This window comes from Xiphophorus maculatus, chromosome 7, assembly GCF_002775205.1.
Source record: "Xiphophorus maculatus strain JP 163 A chromosome 7, X_maculatus-5.0-male, whole genome shotgun sequence".
NCBI lineage: Eukaryota > Metazoa > Chordata > Actinopteri > Cyprinodontiformes > Poeciliidae > Xiphophorus > Xiphophorus maculatus.
The window spans coordinates 7,982,091-7,999,795 of NC_036449.1; the positions used below are offsets into that span (position 1 = coordinate 7,982,091).

Genomic DNA, 17,705 nt, shown 5'->3' on the forward strand with positions numbered 1-17,705 from the left:
AATAAGTCGTGGCGATGTACTGGTACTTGACCCAGTAGTTTGTTGATTCCGTGAGGCATGGTGTTACCCAAGCTTCAAACTCATCTTGTTGGAGTCCCCACCACTCGTAGTCCCAATTTCGAGTGTAATCCTCGTACCAGGCTCGCAAAGCCCATTTGGCAGTAGGTGCTTTTTCAGGATCAGGGCAGTTGTACCTCCAGGTGGAGTGAATAGCGTTCCCAGTTTGCCAGAGGTCACAACGTGGCGATGAGTGGGTTTTCCTCCAGCAGGTGTCATTAAGGCTCTCAAAAATTCTTTTGGCGACACATTTGTCAATTTTTGCAAAGTCCGTTTTAGGAGCGCTCAGAAGGTCATCAGGAGTTGGAAGGGGTTGTGTACGCAAATTGGCAATGTGTAGCTCCTCCAAACCAGTATGAGAGCGAACCGTTCCCTCCGGGAAGTCTCCCATAAAGAACGTCTGGTCTTTGGCTATGTATGTCCATGGGAATGAGTTGTTCAGCCAGGTTTCAACTTCTGTACGGATTGTGCGTGTAGAGTGCCACAAATCAGCCCAGTATTCCTCTATGGCTGTAACTATATAATTCTGTCCTGCACATTGCACAAACTTATTCCAGAGGCAAGGATTTAACCAACTAAAGTGGTGTCTATAACAGTGCTTTTGCTCCTCATCATACATAAACCGTCTAGGTCCTTGTCTGATCAGGAAAGCCGTCATGTTGGTCAAATTGGTTGATGTAGGCAGCATCGTTGTATTGACTGGAAGATTACCTCGGGAGGCATTTCGATAGGTCCAGTTGCCCGTTGGTGCTGTTGGGATGATGTCATCCTTTCTGCAGTTCAGGTGGATATCTCCCCAAAACTCCCCTCGTGGAAGCCAGGCCCGACAGCCTGAGGACCTGTGTGGGGCTGGGTATACTACTTCGGTATCCCAGTACCCTTGACTTGGCATCAATAGCAGCGATCGACAAGCCATGTTGCAATGCCATTCTGGCATACCTCGGTCCGGGTGAATCCAGTTGCATCTGACGGTCCTTCGTTCTTTGTTTTGCAGAACCCGTATCCAGCAGAGCACTCCAGTTTCGAGGAAGTCATAGTTGTAGATCTCCCAGGTGCGATTCAGAAGGTCGTCCAGAGTGGAGTCGTTCAATCCGAAGGCTCGGCGCTCCACGTACTTTTTTCCGTTGTCTTTGGCGAACAGCCCGGTTCGGTTCTGGACAGATGTTTCGTTGTTCCATGGTACAAAAATAGCCGTGGTGCTTGTATTCCAACAATTGAAGTTAGCGTACTTAGAATGTCCGTAGGTGACTCTTGTATGCGTAAGATACCACGGTCCAACTCCGATGAAGTAGAAGATAGTAGCAAGAACAGCAGCAGCAAACAGCAGGGCAAGAAGCGTTAGCAGCCCTTTCAGGCATAGGGTTTTTCTGGTTATCGTAGTCGTTTTCCGTAGCAAGGGTTCGTTAGAGATTTCCGAGTCGTCGTCGGTGTCAGTAGAGCTGTCTGATTCCGATGTAACATCCAGCAACTCCGGGTCTGTAGGTCGGCGCCTCATGCCGATAGCATCCATCCTGGCCAGATTAGTGCTTCTCTGGGATCCGCTGTATCAGGCGCTGTACAGATTTTTCTCAAAGAGTTGAGGTGGCCTTGGTTGGCAGGGTTCTTTCCAACCCGTCTGGTGGCCCTTCTCTGCTGCAGGGCTGTATATATGGGAGAGGGGTAGGGTAAATCAGGCTCCAACCCCCTCCACACCCACTTCCAGTGGAACACCCTCCAGTAGTCCGGCCTAGGGAATGGGCCTGGGGCGGTTCCATTTTTCAGCGCCTGGTCTTGCCAGGATTCGTGTTTGTACCCTATTGGGGCAGGTACTGAGATATAGGTGTACAATGATTGTCCATGCAGAGTTAGTCTAGTGCGGTACCCCCAGGTTGACGGAGTAAAAATCCTCTGGTGTGGTGGATTGGGGTAGACCCTGTCTATTTCCAATTTCAATGGAAGCCTGGTGTTATTAAATATATAACATTCTGGATTTATTTCCCTCTTTACTATAGTTTTCGCCATACTTGGTGAAGTGGTCCAAATCATCATGTCATTAAGTGAAATTTCACAATACAGTCCTTGCAGTGGTTCAAGATAATGGGGACCCCACCTAATCCGTAGCTCGATCCCCTGTAACCTGAAATACACTGTATTAAAAGTCCATGGTAGAGATCTTGGGCACATAGGGGAGATTGATGCAACATTAACCGTGTTGTCGGATCCTCTTCCTTTCCAAGCGGGCGGTGCGGTAGGGATAAATAAATGTGGCTTCATGGCAGGGGGCGTCGTGTATTCTTCACTTTCCCCCACCTCTTTTACGTTTTGGAAATTGGTGGGTCGGAGATATATGAGATACTTAAGAAAATAGGCCTCGGTGAGCGGATTGGAAACAGTGAAATCTTCTCTTGGCATATCTAGTAGAATGGAGGTGGTAGGGAGTTTTAAAAACGGACCTCTGTCTGATAGTCCCGATGAGACTCCAACCCCCACTTTGAACAATCTAGTCACAAAACACTGTCTCCCCTTTCGCTTTTTGGTTTTTTGCTGACCTTCAGACTTGACGACTCGTTTTCCTCCTTCCGGTGCGTCCATCAGTCTTGGCTTGTCTTTCTCCATGGAAATGCTGAGGCGAGCTTCTGCCAGGCGTGAGTTTTGGGTTTCTTCTTGGGAGGCTCCGGCTCCGTACTGGACACGGTGGCGTAAGTCTGCTCGTTTGGTACCACTTTGATGGCTGCTCCGACTGAGTAGATCCCTTTATAGGGGACGGTGATCATGCGCACTGACAGCTGGACCTGACAGGAGGTGCTAGGATCAGAGGGCGTACTCGCCCTGTGAGCCACTCCTCCTGGGTGTTGCAAAACTCCATCCCGAAACTGGGATTCCGCTGTCACCCAGTACAGGCAAGACTTCTCCTTTGGTCTCACCGCATTGCTGCCCCATCCTTCCACCTCTGTGGTGTAGTAATACATATCCGAGCTGCGCACCCCATCTTCTCTTGGTACATCCGGCAGATCCACTATGGGTATCGTGCAGTCATTGATGACCTCCAAAATTAGATGTGCCCAGGTGGTTAGTTCCCAGGGGCCTGTCCACCCACCGTTAACGGCTTGCTCTCGGGCGTCATCTGGGAGTGCACTTAGCTCCTCAGCTGATGGTTGGTACGCATGAGGCCGATGTACCCGGAAGACCACAGGAGAGTGGTTGGTATTCAATGGTGGAAATGACAGGGATGCTCTAGCAGCGTCATATGGCCAGGCGGCTTGAACAGAATCCCACAGGACATCATGGGGCCCTTCTTCCCTCTTCCACACCCATGGGTCCAGTTCCTCTGGAGTGTTCGGAGGGGCGGAAGGTCCTGGTAATATTATCGGTATGGAGCTCCCATAGTTCGGCTGCACTTGCCCATAGGTTCTGTAATATCGCAGCGAGCTGTAAAACCTTGTCACTTGCCACCCTTCAGCTTCGCCTGTCAGTGTTACCTCTCCACTCTTCAGCTGTTCCTCGCACACAGGGCAGTGGTGTAGCTCATCTCCGTCCCACGTGCAATAACAAGTTCTTGGTTTTTCCTGGAGCCACCCCCATTGGGTTTCCAACTTAAGCCGGGGCAGGTAACCCACTCGGCAGTTCCCACAGACTGTGTTGTTCAATACCGTGACTGGGGAGACGCGAAGGTGTTGTAGCATCTCTGCGGTAGCCTCCTGGTGTCTTGGCTTCTCACGGCCCGGTCCTTCCCAGATAATGGGAAGATGGTGGTCGGCTAAACAAACCGGGCAGCTGCTTTTAGCTTTCCTCCAAACCAGCATCTCTCTGTCCTCCGACAGGACTCCATTTTTGGCCCAATCCAATTTCTTCAGGGCTCGTCCTGCCCAAATCCCTGAAGGGGTTCTTCTAATTACAACCACCCCTTTCACGGTGGCCAGTCCGAGATAGGGTGGAATGGTACATGATTCACTGGCCATTTCACCGGCTTCTGTTTCGCTTTAGTCAGGAACCGGCTTGAGCTGCTCGACTCCTTGGATCCCTTTTCTTTCCAGCAATACTGTGTTCCTATCCAGTACTCTCTTGACGATGTCAGTTGTCTCAAACTTGGGTTTTACTGCTGCATGTACAGGTTGTTCTCTTGCTTTGACCCACACGCGCTGTCCCTCTCGGAATGGCACTCTGGGCGTCAGCTTCTCCTTTTTGTCGCTGGAGCCCCGCCCCACTTCCTTCGTGGTGAACGGCCGTTGGTTGAGTTCCATCGCAGGGGCGGGTCTTTCGGCTCTGCTTCTGTCGTTCAGGGCCTGCCCTATTTCCACCGCTTGGGTGCTCCAACTGTTGGTGTTAGCATTTTTAGCTATCCAGCTTTTCACTAACCCTATGGCTCGTTCCACCACTCCGTTAGCTTGTGGGGTGTAGGGTGGCGAGTAAACTCGCATTACTCCATACTTCTGACACCACTGGTCAACCTGTGAATTACGGAAATGAGTCCCATTGTCCGTGCGCAGCTCTTTCGGGATTCCCAGGGCACTGCATACTTGTTCCAGCATGCCGACAACGCTATTGCCGTTTGCTTTCCTGGCTGCTTTTGTAGTTACAAACCCCGACATAGAATCCACCAGCACTAAGAGGTACTTCTCACCTCTCCTTCCTGTTATCCCCATGGGTCCTGCAACATCCATGCAGACTGAGCCCCAGGGGACCGTGCTTTTGATGGACAACCCATCCATCCGCTGCCCTCGGCGACCTGCGTTGTATTGACCACACACTTCACAGTCCCTTAGCACGCGTTGGACTTGTTTCACTGGGATCCAAAGGTCTTGCTCCTCCAGTTCCTTACGGGTAGGTCGCACGCCTGCATGTCCAAGGGCCTCATGCACGCTCCGCACGACCTCGACCACGTATTCTTCTGGGACCTCCCGTCCTTTGGGAGTTCTGTCCCACTTCTCGGTACCGACAAAGACGATCTTCCTTTGTTGGACATAACAGTCCACTTCATCATTCCCACGCCAATGAGCTCCCTCATGCGTGTGTGCTCTTTGATGCTGCACTTCTATCTCCAACTGCAGCTTCAGCTCAGCAATCTTTTTCCACAAATCTTTGTGTGCCACTGGCTTGCCCTTTGCTGTCTCGAAACCATTTTCTTCCCAAATGGCCAAGTCCTCTCTAAGGGCCTGAGCACAGTAGTAACTATCGGTTACTAACCTGGCACTTTTGATTTTCCTTTTCACCAGCTCCAGCAATCCTTCCAGTACTGCCGTCACTTCTCCGGCTTGAGCACTACCGGGGGCTTTTCCTTTCTGACGGTATTTCTCTTTGCCATCCTGCTTCAGAATAAATCCCCAGTATGCCGACTGGTCGGACCCCTTTCTGGATCCATCGGTGTAGATTGTCCATTCCGGTTGTCCTGGCTTCTCAGGTGTTTCTTGTGGTTTTTTCTTACTGGTGGGTTGTGCTGGCCCAATTTCGAGCTCCGGGTCTAGCAAGATGTCCTCCCATCTTCCCCACCGAGTATTGGTTGCTTTAGTACTTTCCACAGTTCCTTTTCTTAGGTACTTGTGAACTTGGCTTTGTGTGATGACTTTGACTGGTTGTCCTTGTGCTAAATCTTTCAGCACACCCCAATAGCGGGCTAACACCGCTAGCTCTTTCTCTTCCTGCGGGTATTTCTTTTCAACAGAAGTTAGGGTGTAACTCCACAGGGTAACCAAGCCTCCATTTTCGTTACTCACTTTGATCATGGCATCGTCATTCTCGCAGCTGATCTCTGCCACCAGTCTTTCTGACAAACTCCTTGGCTCCAATCTCACAGCTGCTTGAATGGCCCTTCTCAGTTCCTCTAGGTTCTGTTGATTAGCTGCTGTCCAAACCCAGGGTCTTTTTCCGTCTTTCTCATCGTCCTCATTTTTCCTCAGGCAGTGGTACAAAGGTTTGGCATATTTCTGATAGTTGGGCACATGGTCTCTGACATAGTTGCACAGTCCCAATATTTTCTGCAAGTCATTTTCTGACTGTGGTGGTTGAATGTTCGTCAGCTTTTCTCTGTACCCATCCGAGAGTCCCAAGTCCGACGTGACTTGGAAACCCAGATAGTTCACTTGGAACTGTCCAAATTGACATTTCTTGAGGTTTAGCTTCAAACCTGCCTTGGTGAGATTTTCAATCACCTTTCGTAGCCTCTCTAGGTGTTCTTCTTCGGTGTCATCAGCAATAAAAACATCATCAATGTACACAGTAGCACCTACGTCCCCCAATACTTCCATCACTGCTGACTGGAACACATTTGGGGAGTTCTTGTATCCCTGGGGCAACCTTTGCCACACATAGCTCTTGCCTTTGTGGGTGAATGCAGTTTTACCTTGCGACTGTCTGGCAAGGCGTAGAGAGAAAAATCCATTGGCTAGATCGATGCAGGACTTGAACTTTTTGACTCGAAGAGTTTTCAACGCTCCTTGTGGATTGATCAAACTGGCTCGGTTTGCTATTGTTCTTCGATTCAGGGCCTTGAAGTTGATAACTGGCCTCCAACCCCCTCCAGCCGATTCAGGTTTCTTCACCGCCTGGATGGGGCTGTTGGTGATCGGGTTGAGCTCCTCTCTGATGATCTCTAGGGCGCCCAGCTCCTTCACGATCTTGTCCATCTCCTCGACTGCTCCTGGGTTCAACGGGTACTGCCGAACAGGTGGATGAACCCCACCTTCGATGTGATGAACAAACTTTGGGCCCAAATCTCCACAATCGTTCTTGAACCGTGCTACCTGTGCTGTAGCGATGATTTTACGTAGCTTCTCTTTCCCAGCCGGGGAGAAGTCACTCTCTTCAAGTTTCTGTTCTGTCACCGTTGGTATGTCGACCGGTTTGTACCAGTCTTGCTTTTCTGACCCTGCTTGAGTCGGGCCGACTTTCACCAATCTTGCTTTCAAACTTGTCAGCCTTCGCTCCAGTCGGCGATGTGTGCCTTTCTTTTTACTGAGTTCGTCTAAGTCTTTTACTGTGAGGAGATTGTAGGGACCTTTCACCCATACTACTCCTTTCCAGGTTCCATATGGCATTTCTTCTATTTTCCCATTAGCAAACTGAACCTTCAGGTGTCCTGCTGTTTTTAGGTCTTTGCGGGTCATCGACACCTCCGCTCCGGTGTCCACTAGGTAGGGCACTCCTTCCACTTTAGCGTAGATTTCGTCCCCTTCCCAGTAGGCATTTTCTAAAACGACCCGCGACCTGGACGCCATTACTTTGGTGACCCTCCGGCCCCGGCTTTACGGGACTCACGGAGGGCCGTCCTCTCTTCTTGGCTCAATTTCCTATACTCCTCATCTGTCAGGAACTGACCTTTTCCTGGCTGGTTTGATGAAGCCGGAGGGTTGGTCGGTTTCCCTTGCGGTCCTGGTGGTTTCTGCTGGAACGGCCGGTTCCGGAAGTTGGATGGCGGTGTTCCTTGTTGAAACGGTCTGCTCTGGAAGTTGGATGGCGGTGCTCCTTGCTGGAACGGTCTACCCTGGAAGTTGGCTGGTTGTCTGATGTTAACCCTTCCAGGTGGCTTTGCCGGTTGGCTAGCCTCCTTCTTCCTTTTGTCCTCGTAGTACTGTTGTTCCAGGTCGAATCCCTGCACCGCTACATCCATCTGAGCGACCGTCGTGCTTCTCACTGGCAACTTCACGAACACGATCTCCCCTCTGCGTCCTTTTGTCACCTCACGCAGTACTTTCACATATCTCGCAGGGGAAACGGTCTGCTTAAGTGTGTGCCACAGCGGTTCCAACCGGCTTCCCTTGTCCAGTCGTCCTCTAGCTCTCTTCACCTGGGACTCTTCATCATCCATGTCCTCCAACACCAGCCTTTCATAGTTGCTCTGTGCTGAATCTGTTCCAACCATCGGGTCCGAGGTCACGCTGGTCAGCCACAACTTTTTGGCTCCCTCGTGGTTGGTGGTAGACAACACAGTTGGCCAAACATCTTTTAGATACTCCTCATTGTTTTCGTCTGCGTTTTTACTCCTAATCACCAGCCTTAGATTCTTCAGCTCGGCGTAAGCGTCCTGTCCCGTATTAGCGGCAGGTAGCTGAGCCAACGCCCCTGGTGGTCTCACTGGGATCTGTGGTCCTGGCTCCGAAGACGTCGCCTGAGGTTCCTCTTCATCAGCCGACACTTCGTCCAGCTTCTGTCGAGCCTCCCTGGAGTATTTGAAGGCGGCTTTCTTCAGTCGTCGCAGCATCACATCATACATAATTCCAATGTATGCATTCCTGAAGTTGGTAGTCAGGGAATAGTGTGCTGTCAGAGTGGAGCAGGATGGTGTCATCAGGATGTTAGCCCATTCTCCGATTGTCGCTTCCACCTCGAGCCGCACCCGGTCTCCCAATCTGCTGGCCCATCCTGCCGGGATCTGGTACTCGGTTTGGCCGACCTCTGGTACATACGTACACCGTCCGTCCTTAGCCTGCACGGGACCCCAGGTCACGTCTCTTGCCAGTCTCTCAGAAGATCCTTCGATGTCAAAGGTTTCTATTTCTTTCTTCTTACCCCGGTGCTGTCCTGTTCGGAGTGTCTTATGCTCGGTCGGTAGTTGCTTTGGGTCGGAGAAGACGCTGCCGTGATCGCTCTCCTCTTCTTCTTCTCCAGGATGTTCGATCTCCGGTTGCCCCTCTTCGTCCTCCGAGTCACTGATGTCCTCATACTGCTGTTGTCGAAGAGGTTCTCTCCTGGGGGAGTTCAGCGGTCGAATCTTGGCTGGTTTCATCGGTCCTTCTTCTTCCGGGACCGTCGGCTGCTCATTCTTGACTCTTCCCGCTTTGGGTTTTTTCAGTTCACTGCGGCTCTCTTCAAACGAGAACTCCTTAACGTACTTTGCTGCGGAGAACCCTGGTTCAACAGGTGCCTCTTTTATCTTTATCCTGGGTGGCTGCACGGCTTTGGCTTTACCTATCTGGGTGGTGTTTGAAACCCCACTCTGGGGAATTTTCAAGGGATATTTCTTGATTTCTTGTGATGGATGGCTAATGCGGCATTGCTCCTCCATCTCAGCTGCCAATTTCACCCCTTGCTCAGTGCGGAGTCGATGCAGACGGGGGTCAATCACCACCACCACTTCTTTGAACACAAAGAAATGACTGTTGGTCTTGGCTATATTCACCACTCCGTTCTCCGCAATTGATCTGGCGGTGTCCCTTGGCAGATCCGGCGATCTCAGTCCCTGTACACTCACTACTACTCTTCTCATGCATTCGTTGCTGGCCGCCGTCAGGCCCCGCTCGAGTCCATGCCACATCTTCTTCCGATATTCCTCCAAATTCTCTCCTTTTCGGTAGACGTCAATCGGGACTAGGATTACAGCCCCATAAGGGAGACTATAGCCGTTCATCAAGACTACTTCTCCCCTTGTTTTTGGGCTACAGGTGGCTTCTAGCAATTTTGAATCCATTTTGTAATTTTGCCCTGCTTGGTCCTCAAGGCTGTGTCTGAACTTTCGATTGTGGATCTTGTATTTGTCATTGGTGAACACAATCAGTCCGTCACCTTCAAGATCCCATATTCTTCCAATAACCTGATAAACCCGGAGGCCGGTCTGCAGCCTAACGTTGCTGGCCCCCGGTGGTAGTTCGGCTAATTCTCGGGCCATCCTCCAGGTGTCCGATTTCTGAGTCTTCTTCTTGGGGCGGCCGGGGCCCCGCTGCTCCTCGTCCGATTCCTCCTCGTCCTCGTCGGAACTGCTGGCCGCTGGGGTCTCCGTAGGTGGTAGTAGATGCTTTCTCTCCGTGCTGTGGACTCGGGGATGAAACCCGGGCTCCAGACCGCGTCGAGGGGACCAGCTCCTGGCCGCCTGCTCCAGTTGCTCCTCGGTGATACCGCCGACGAGTGGTCCTTCGGGGTCTTCCTCATTGGCCGGTGCAGGTGGGATGTCCTCGTTCCGCGATGGACCCGGTTGAGCAGGGATGCCTCCGTCGTCATCGTTGTTGCTGTCGTCGCCGCTGTCACTGCCGTCGTTGTCATCGCTGCCTACCGTCAGGTCTATCTGATCCCCCGGAGGTTGCTTCCGCCGGCGAGTCGGTGTCGTGGTTCTGCTGGGGGGTCGGGACGGAGCCTCAGCCACCTCCGACCCTGCCTCTTCGAGGGCTTGCTCCTTTTCTTTGCCTTCTTTGTAGGCCGAGAGTCTCTGTAGAGCCTCGGTATACTCTTTATATTGGCGCACTCCTCTAACGAGAGGGTCCACCAGGATTCCGTCGATGCCCGCTGCCAGTGTAGCTGTTTTTACTACGCTGTCATACTTTTCGGAGGGGCTGTAGACAGTCCGCAGCTTACCTTCTGTCCATCCTTCAAGGAGTCTAGCGAACCATTCCAGCCACTCCCCAACCTCCGCCTTCTTAGCAACCTTCACTGGGCATCTGACGACCCCCAGGCGGTGGCCATGGTTGAGCTGGGTGCAGTAGTATATGTGATTCCTCACTAGGATCTCCATTAATTCCTGAGCCATGTCTTTACCGGTGGCGTAGTGAGATCCAAAGAACATCTTCTTATTTATTTCAGTCCAGGATTCCAATCCATCACCGAGTAATATTAACTTTGTAGGAAATCGTGTTATAGTGGATTGGGAAAGACGGGATTGATGACTCCTCCAGTCCCGGCTGATGTCGCTTGCCCCTTGTCCCATTGCTGGCTTTTGCAGGGGATCCAGTTCCCCTCTTTCTTCTTCTTCACTCATAGTTGTCTTTGTCTTTCGAGTCGCCTATCCCCCAAAGCCTCTCTTTGCACTTTCGAGTAGGGATGGGTCCAGGCTGTGTTGGCTACTGGCTTCACTGTCTGGATCTGGTCATTCTATCCTCAGTAGAAGCTTTCCCTCACCTGTATGCTATACAGTTACTGCGAGGGTTGTGACTGATGGCCTTGTCAGTCACCACTAACTCTCTTCCCTAAGAGTTAGAAACCCAAGTGAGCTATTCAGAGTCTCGCATCTGTTTTCACTGACTTGGTGTCTTTGGGGCCCGCCTACTCAGTTGTGCGCCGCCCCACGTTGGGCGCCATGAAGGTTATCCTGCAATAGTCAGCCCCGCCCACTCCTCACTACTACCCAGGGCTGCCTACTGACCAGTTCTCTGTCTAACAGGTCCGGAAAATCTCTGAGACCTGGGTATTACCCTAAAAGTACTCTATAAGAGATAATTCTATTTAAACTGGTGGCGAAAGTGATTCGTCTAGCTCTAACTACCTCCAATCCAGAAGTTATGACCCTTTACAGTTAAGAAACAATCAGCTGAGTAGCCCTCACAGCTGCATAATTCCAATAACCACTTCTGTTAACGGTAGCCCACTTTCTAAATCATAACTTGCACTTGGAACCGGCTAGATTATGTTTAGTGACTTAGATGTAAGTCCCAGGGTCATTATTTATTCTCGCCAAAGGAAATTATGAAGCCTCCTATTTACTGGAATCATGTACATTAGTTTTACCTTAATTAAAAGAGCTGAACGAAGATTAAATGACTCTATTAATTCCAATGTCCACCAACCTCTTTAGAATTTTATAGTATAAATTTATTACGCAAGCTTAAGCAGGGATATGCGACATACAAATCAATAATCAATCGTAAATAATTTAAAAACAGTGTAATAAAATTTACATGTACAATCATACTACCCTGTCCTCTTTTCCCTGACTAAAGTCGCAAGTTCTGAGATGGAATTTCAATGAGCAGATTCAACTCATACCCAGACGATGGTGGATCTTTGGCAACAGGAATTTCTAGCATCCTTGGTTGAGGTCTTTGCCTGGTGTGGAAAAAACCCTCTTTAGAAAAGAAACAAAGCAGAACGGGTCCGAATCCTTTTGCAAAACCCAGTTCCTCATCCCTGAGGGAGCTTTGTCCTTCCTCCAAGTCTTGTTGCAGAGTTTGTAATTGCTGGGCTGAGACGAGACCGACGATCGAATGAAGAACCAGGGATGGGGCGATGGAACCCAGTCCTTTCTTGGCGGTGTGAAGTCCGAGCTCCCCCGTGGTTCTGAAGTGCGGTCCGTGGCTCAATCTGCTTCAGCAAGTTGTCTCTCCTTCTGCGCCGTCGGACTGGGAACGGCTGGTTCCTCTTTTCAGCCCCTTTTTATGCATCTCTCCACCATGTGTGTGTATGGGGAGGTTTGGCCTACGTGACTTTCTCCACATCTGCTGTATCTCATGAAAAAGTCCTCACATTGCCCAATCTATTTCTGCTGACCATGGTGGAAAGTCCCGTACTTCCCCTTTCTCCGTTGCTTCAGCCAAACTCAACACTCCAACCATCCTGTGCGCTCTGACCATCTGTTCAGAACTGCTTGCGACATTTCCTGTTTCAGGACTGTGCTGTATTCCTCTCTTTTTCTATAACCCACTATTATGTATTATAGCTCATTAAACACATTAAATCTGTTGTTAAACCTGTTTGAATTAATTACAACTTCACATTATCACAAGTTTGATCCTTAGTTAACAATCAATCACATCTCTTACTTATTATAATTCATCAACCATAACCTTTCCACAGTTAATTCATTACAGAAATCATTACAGATCACATTTCAGATAATACATTTCAGAAGGTTATTATGTGATTACTTGTATTCATTTTACTATTCCTTCATATTCAATTTAATTAGCTTTTAATCAAACTACAAGATTACTTATTTTCTCTCAGGCCTCTATGCACCTTTTCTGCATGCACCCGGAAAGATCTCACACCCTATGCCAGTTTTCTTGACAACAGACAGAGTGCTTCTCATACGGTTTTATAGCAAAAGTATTCACACCCCTTGAAATGGTTTTCCTTCTCATACCAAAGCCAACTCAAAAAAAAACTATGGATTTATTGTGTTTATGTCATAGACAAGCACAAAGAAGCGTGTCTTTGCGAAGGGGGAAGAAAGAGAAACATTATTTATCAAAACTGTGTAGGATAAAACATCAAAGAAGGAGTTGAGATCATACGTATTCAGCACCACTGAGTTAATAAATTGTACCTTAACCTTACCTCCCTGCAATCACAGCTGCTTTTTTTTTGTTTTGAAGCACATCTGTGAACGTCAGGATTTCAGGTTTTTACACCGATTTTTAATTAGATCTGGACTTTGGGCCGTTGTGAAACATGGCTTGTTCTAAACATTTCCATTGTAGCTCTGGATGTGTGTTCATGGATCCTTTCCCTGTCGTCCGGTGCTGTCCTGTATTTTTCTCGTTGCAAAAAAAACTCCAAATTTACAAAGTACTCTTGGTCTTGTTTCTAGTGCAAATATCTTACTACAGTTGAAGTAGGACAAACCTGGCTTACAAGTCACTTTTCAGGAAGATATAGGAGCTTGTTTTAGATCAATAATTCCTTAAAATTGATTTTAAAAAAAGTGCTAATTCTACTGGCAGATTATTTCACTTATAACAGGACATTTTTCCCGTGATATTAAAATGGAATCCAGAAAAAATGTACACAGTAAAAGTAGAAATTGGGGGGGAAAAAAAAGATAGAAATTTGAAAATAATAAAACGGATTTCATTTCTCTTTGCATCTCTCCTCCGTATGAAATTACACTTTTGTTGTGGTTCTGCTTCACCTTTGGGTGATTTGGGATTTTATGTCAAAGAAAGCAAGAGCTCATAGCTTTGTAAAGGTAAACCTCATCATCTCTTTGGATTATGTGTTCGGGTGGGGGGAAGAAATCAGGGTTAAGACCAGGTCAGCAGGTCGAGTGACAATTGACTTAACTTCCCACTTCAGATAAAGATGAGCTCTACATCACAGCAGAGCTGTGGTAAACTCTGGGGGAGGGGGGAAAGGACCATTAACGTTTCCTCTTTCTCACCGTTCAGTTTCTTTTTTCCTTTACTTGCCCTTCTTCATCCTGTTTCTCATGTTTTTTTTTACTCAGGAAACAAAGAAATCAGTCCTTTGTATCTGCTCTTCTTGGAGCCTCCTCAACCTTTAGAAAAACCCGCCTACATGCTGATGCGAGTTGATTCATAAGCTGAAGTCACTGTTACCTGCTTAATTTGAAATCTCTCCTGAGAAAGATGACCTAAATATATTTCAGCAGAATCCCTGTTTTCCTGTTTTCTTTTTTTTTTCTGGAAAAGTATTATCCTTATCCTTTGTCCATAAACCAGTCGCGAACGAGTCTGTGTGGCATTCCTGACCTTTGCACCTTTAACCATCGATTTCATTGGCCTCCTTGCGTTTTGTGCTGCAGCTCACATAATCGGTAACCTTTGGTTCCTGAGGACAACTTTTGGCCTGAGTTTTGTTTTATCTACATTTGGAAATGTCTTGTTGACATGGAAGGAAAGGCTGTTGGTCTCTATCTCTCCTGGACTGAAATCGATAAACCTTCTGCGTTATTTTTGATTTTTTTAAAAGAGTCGCCTTATGAATTGATGGACCGCTAACCGACAAGCGTTCTGGTTTATGCTGCCATCTGGTGGATTATCTGTGTACTTAGTAGCTTTTTATCTTTGGAAAACAGAAGTTTAGAAACTAATTGCTGCCATTGAACTCTTGATAAATTAAATGGGCTTTTTTTCTCTCTCTCTCTTTTTTATCTCCTGTGACCAGGTGCTTTATGTCCCCAGGCACTGGTGGCACTATGTGGAGTCAATAGATCCCATCACCGTCAGCGTCAACTCCTGGATCGAGCTGGTACCGGCGCCCCGTCACGTCTCTCCTTCATCCTGTGTTCTTCACCTAAAACCTTCCTGAAACGACGCTCTAAATAGCCCAAGCGCTTTGAGGTTTTTAAACTGGGTTCCTTTGGAGTCTGGGAAAGGGAGGAATTAGATTTCATTGTGTTGTAGGTCTGCAGCTGTGGGAAAAGAAGTTAAATGCTGTGATTTTCTCTAATTAAAAAGCTGAAATTTCCAAAATAATGTAATAATCTTACAATATACAAGTAACAGGGTTCCTGTGTGCAGTCTGGAAAACACTGGAATTTTAATATTGATCGTGGAAAAATATATGTTGTTCAAGACTTTGTTCCCTGTCCCATGGTCTAAATGTCGTGTCCTGTCTTTCCTCACACGCTTCTGTGAGCTTTCTTGTCTTTTCTTCCTTGCTTGCTTCAGGGCTGGGAGATTTGGCTTAAAAATAAAATCTTTATTTTTTTTTCATACCAAATTTGATTTACGATTTTAATCATTTTTGTTTTTGTCACTTCCTTTTCTTAAAAAGAATTTACAAATAACAGAAAATATTGTCAAAAACTGACTTGTCTTTCAGTCATCCCTTCTCTGAGTTGACCTGAATTTATATTCAAAATAATTGTCTAACAAGATGGAGGTGGGTGGGCTGGCGAAACTTAAAATCAATTTTATCATCCGAGTTGATTTATACCTCTTTTGCCTTATAATTAAAATCATTATAAAACTGCTTTTTATATTTACTCAGATTATCTTTGTCTAATATACAATGAGTTTGAGTGGAGGCATTTCATTCGAACAATAAAAACAAAAGCAAATTTCTAAGCATTTTCCCAGAGAGGTCACAAACACGATAAAACTGTCTGCATTAAATGCAAAAATTATAATAAATGCGGGTGTGATTTTGCTTACGTTTGTCTCTCTGTTTCTGCACAGGAAGTGGACGACGCAGCTCGGGTCAGCGAAGCCGTGACCAGGACGGTTGTGTGTGCGATGAAAAGTGCTCTGAGTGACGACAACGCCGACACCTGGCTGAACCCCACTGAGGTAACAAATACATGCTACCATGAAAAACATTTGAAGCACCTCATAATCCAAGATAAAATTAAAAAACAAAAGTGATGGATTTAAAAACCCAGTTTCCAAATACTATATATATATATATATATATATATATATATATATATATATATATATATATATATATATACTGACATGTTTTTTTTCTTTTTTATTATTATTTCCTTCACTAAGGATTGAAAAACATGAAATAGCTAAATATGCGGCAAGTTCTTTGAAAGCGGCAGCCATTTTAAATCAAACAGAAATAAAAATATTAGACGGTATTATTTCCATTTAAGCATCCATATTTTCATCTAACTAAAAAAATCTGCTACAAAAATCCCTGTCTCTGGAGAAAACATCTAATAGTTTTTAAGTCTCCATCCAGTCTGTAGTCAGATACAAATCATCATGACCTTTAAGGGAAACTTTTTCAGGGTCTGTCTTACCTTGGTCGCCCTCTAGTGTTCCTTTTTGGGACTACCAGATACATTTTTCTTTTTCTTCTATCAGTACCTCATGAAAATTTTGCTATCCCACCTCTAGAACATTCTTTAGTTTGTGTTTTTAAGCTGCTCCTGCCACTGGGACCACAGTGTGCATAGAGAGACCACAGCTCTTCTGAAAATGCAGAGATGAGCAGGAGCTTCCCAGAGGACACCAGATGTGTGTATTGTTGTATTGTGAAGTTTAAGAGATCAGCCAGAATAACCGTGTAAGAGAATCAGTATTTTTTAGTTTTTATCTATGCTGACGACAATAAAACTAGCTGACTTATAACATGTACGTTCCACACATACTGCCAAAACAGCTCTTTTTATTGGGATTTTATATGAAACACTATTGTGCAAAATTGTTTTTTTCTCTTTTTTTTCTTTCCTTCCACTTCACAAAGGAAAATCTAAATCTGAAAAGCATGGCTAATTTTACCCTGATACCTCTGGATAAGATTCATTACAGCCAGTTGCATTCAGAAGTCACATAATTATAAATAAAGTTGGTATATGTGTGTAATCTAAATATATCCAGCTCCTAATGTGTGAATACAAATTCATGCTACACTTTTCAGATTTTTGTTTCTAGATGAAAGTAGGGCTGCATCTAACGATTATTTTAGCTAATGATTAGTCTATCCATAATTCAAATGACAGTCGTGGCAGTCTGCAGATTTTTCATCTAACCATTTAAGCCTTTATAACTTTAGAAATGAAAGATGCGGATAAACAAATGCTTCATTTTCTTTTTTAAGCAAGAAAATGAACATTTTCTTGAAATACAATGGCAGCATTCCTTTAATGTACACTCTATCAGCAAAATAAATACTTCCAACATCAACACGTGAAAAGCTCAGCCCTTTCTGCTTGACTTAGGTATAGCTCTGAATTGTTGAGTTTTTTATTTTTTAACCAATTAATAATGAGATATCAAAAAAAGGAGATTTTTACTGTATTTGAACCAGGTGTAGCTAAAACTATGCCACTTGAGTAGTTCAGGGTAGGACAGGTTTATAAGTGAGGTTTTTTTGTATCTTAAATGCAAAAAGTATATTTTTTTTCACAGTTTTGGCTTAATTTCTGCTTTCAGTACATTGTTCTTTCCGTTTTTTTAGTCTGTACACTCCTATTAACAATTATTCAATTACTAAATTAGTTCACAGTTATTATTTCAATAATCGATTCATCACATCTATTTGTTTAAGTCCTAGACAAAAGTTGAAAACCATGTTTGATGTATTATTTTCCTTTGGCCAACACATAAAATGCCAATAAATATGACAAAACAGGGGGGGTGAATACTTGTGCAAGGCACTGTATCTGATTCCTTCCTGGAGTTAGAAGAGGCATCTGTGTCGTGCCGTTTGATTTCATTTACTGTCTGTCGCTGGTGTAAAGCTTTTGCAAGTTCAAACATTTTCACACAACACTGAATAAAGTGTTTTGTCTGATTATTAGCTGTTAGCAAACTAACAGATCTTTTTAAAAGCAT

At 46.2% G+C, this 17,705-nt stretch overlaps 1 protein-coding gene across 5 annotated transcripts in view; it reads left to right on the plus strand.

The window, feature by feature from the left end:
* hspbap1 (HSPB1 associated protein 1) overlaps positions 1–17,705 on the plus strand; it is a 33,903-nt gene that overhangs the window by 13,901 nt on the left and 2,297 nt on the right. For 4 of the 5 annotated variants that reach the window (XM_023337080.1, XM_023337078.1, XM_005802991.3 and 1 more), the window contains exons 6-7: positions 14,578–14,661; positions 15,594–15,704. In XM_023337080.1, the coding sequence (XP_023192848.1) occupies positions 14,578–14,661; positions 15,594–15,704 (195 nt within the window). The remainder of the gene's footprint in view (positions 1–14,577; positions 14,662–15,593; positions 15,705–17,705) is intronic. The other variant, XM_023337079.1, reaches the window with a different exon arrangement.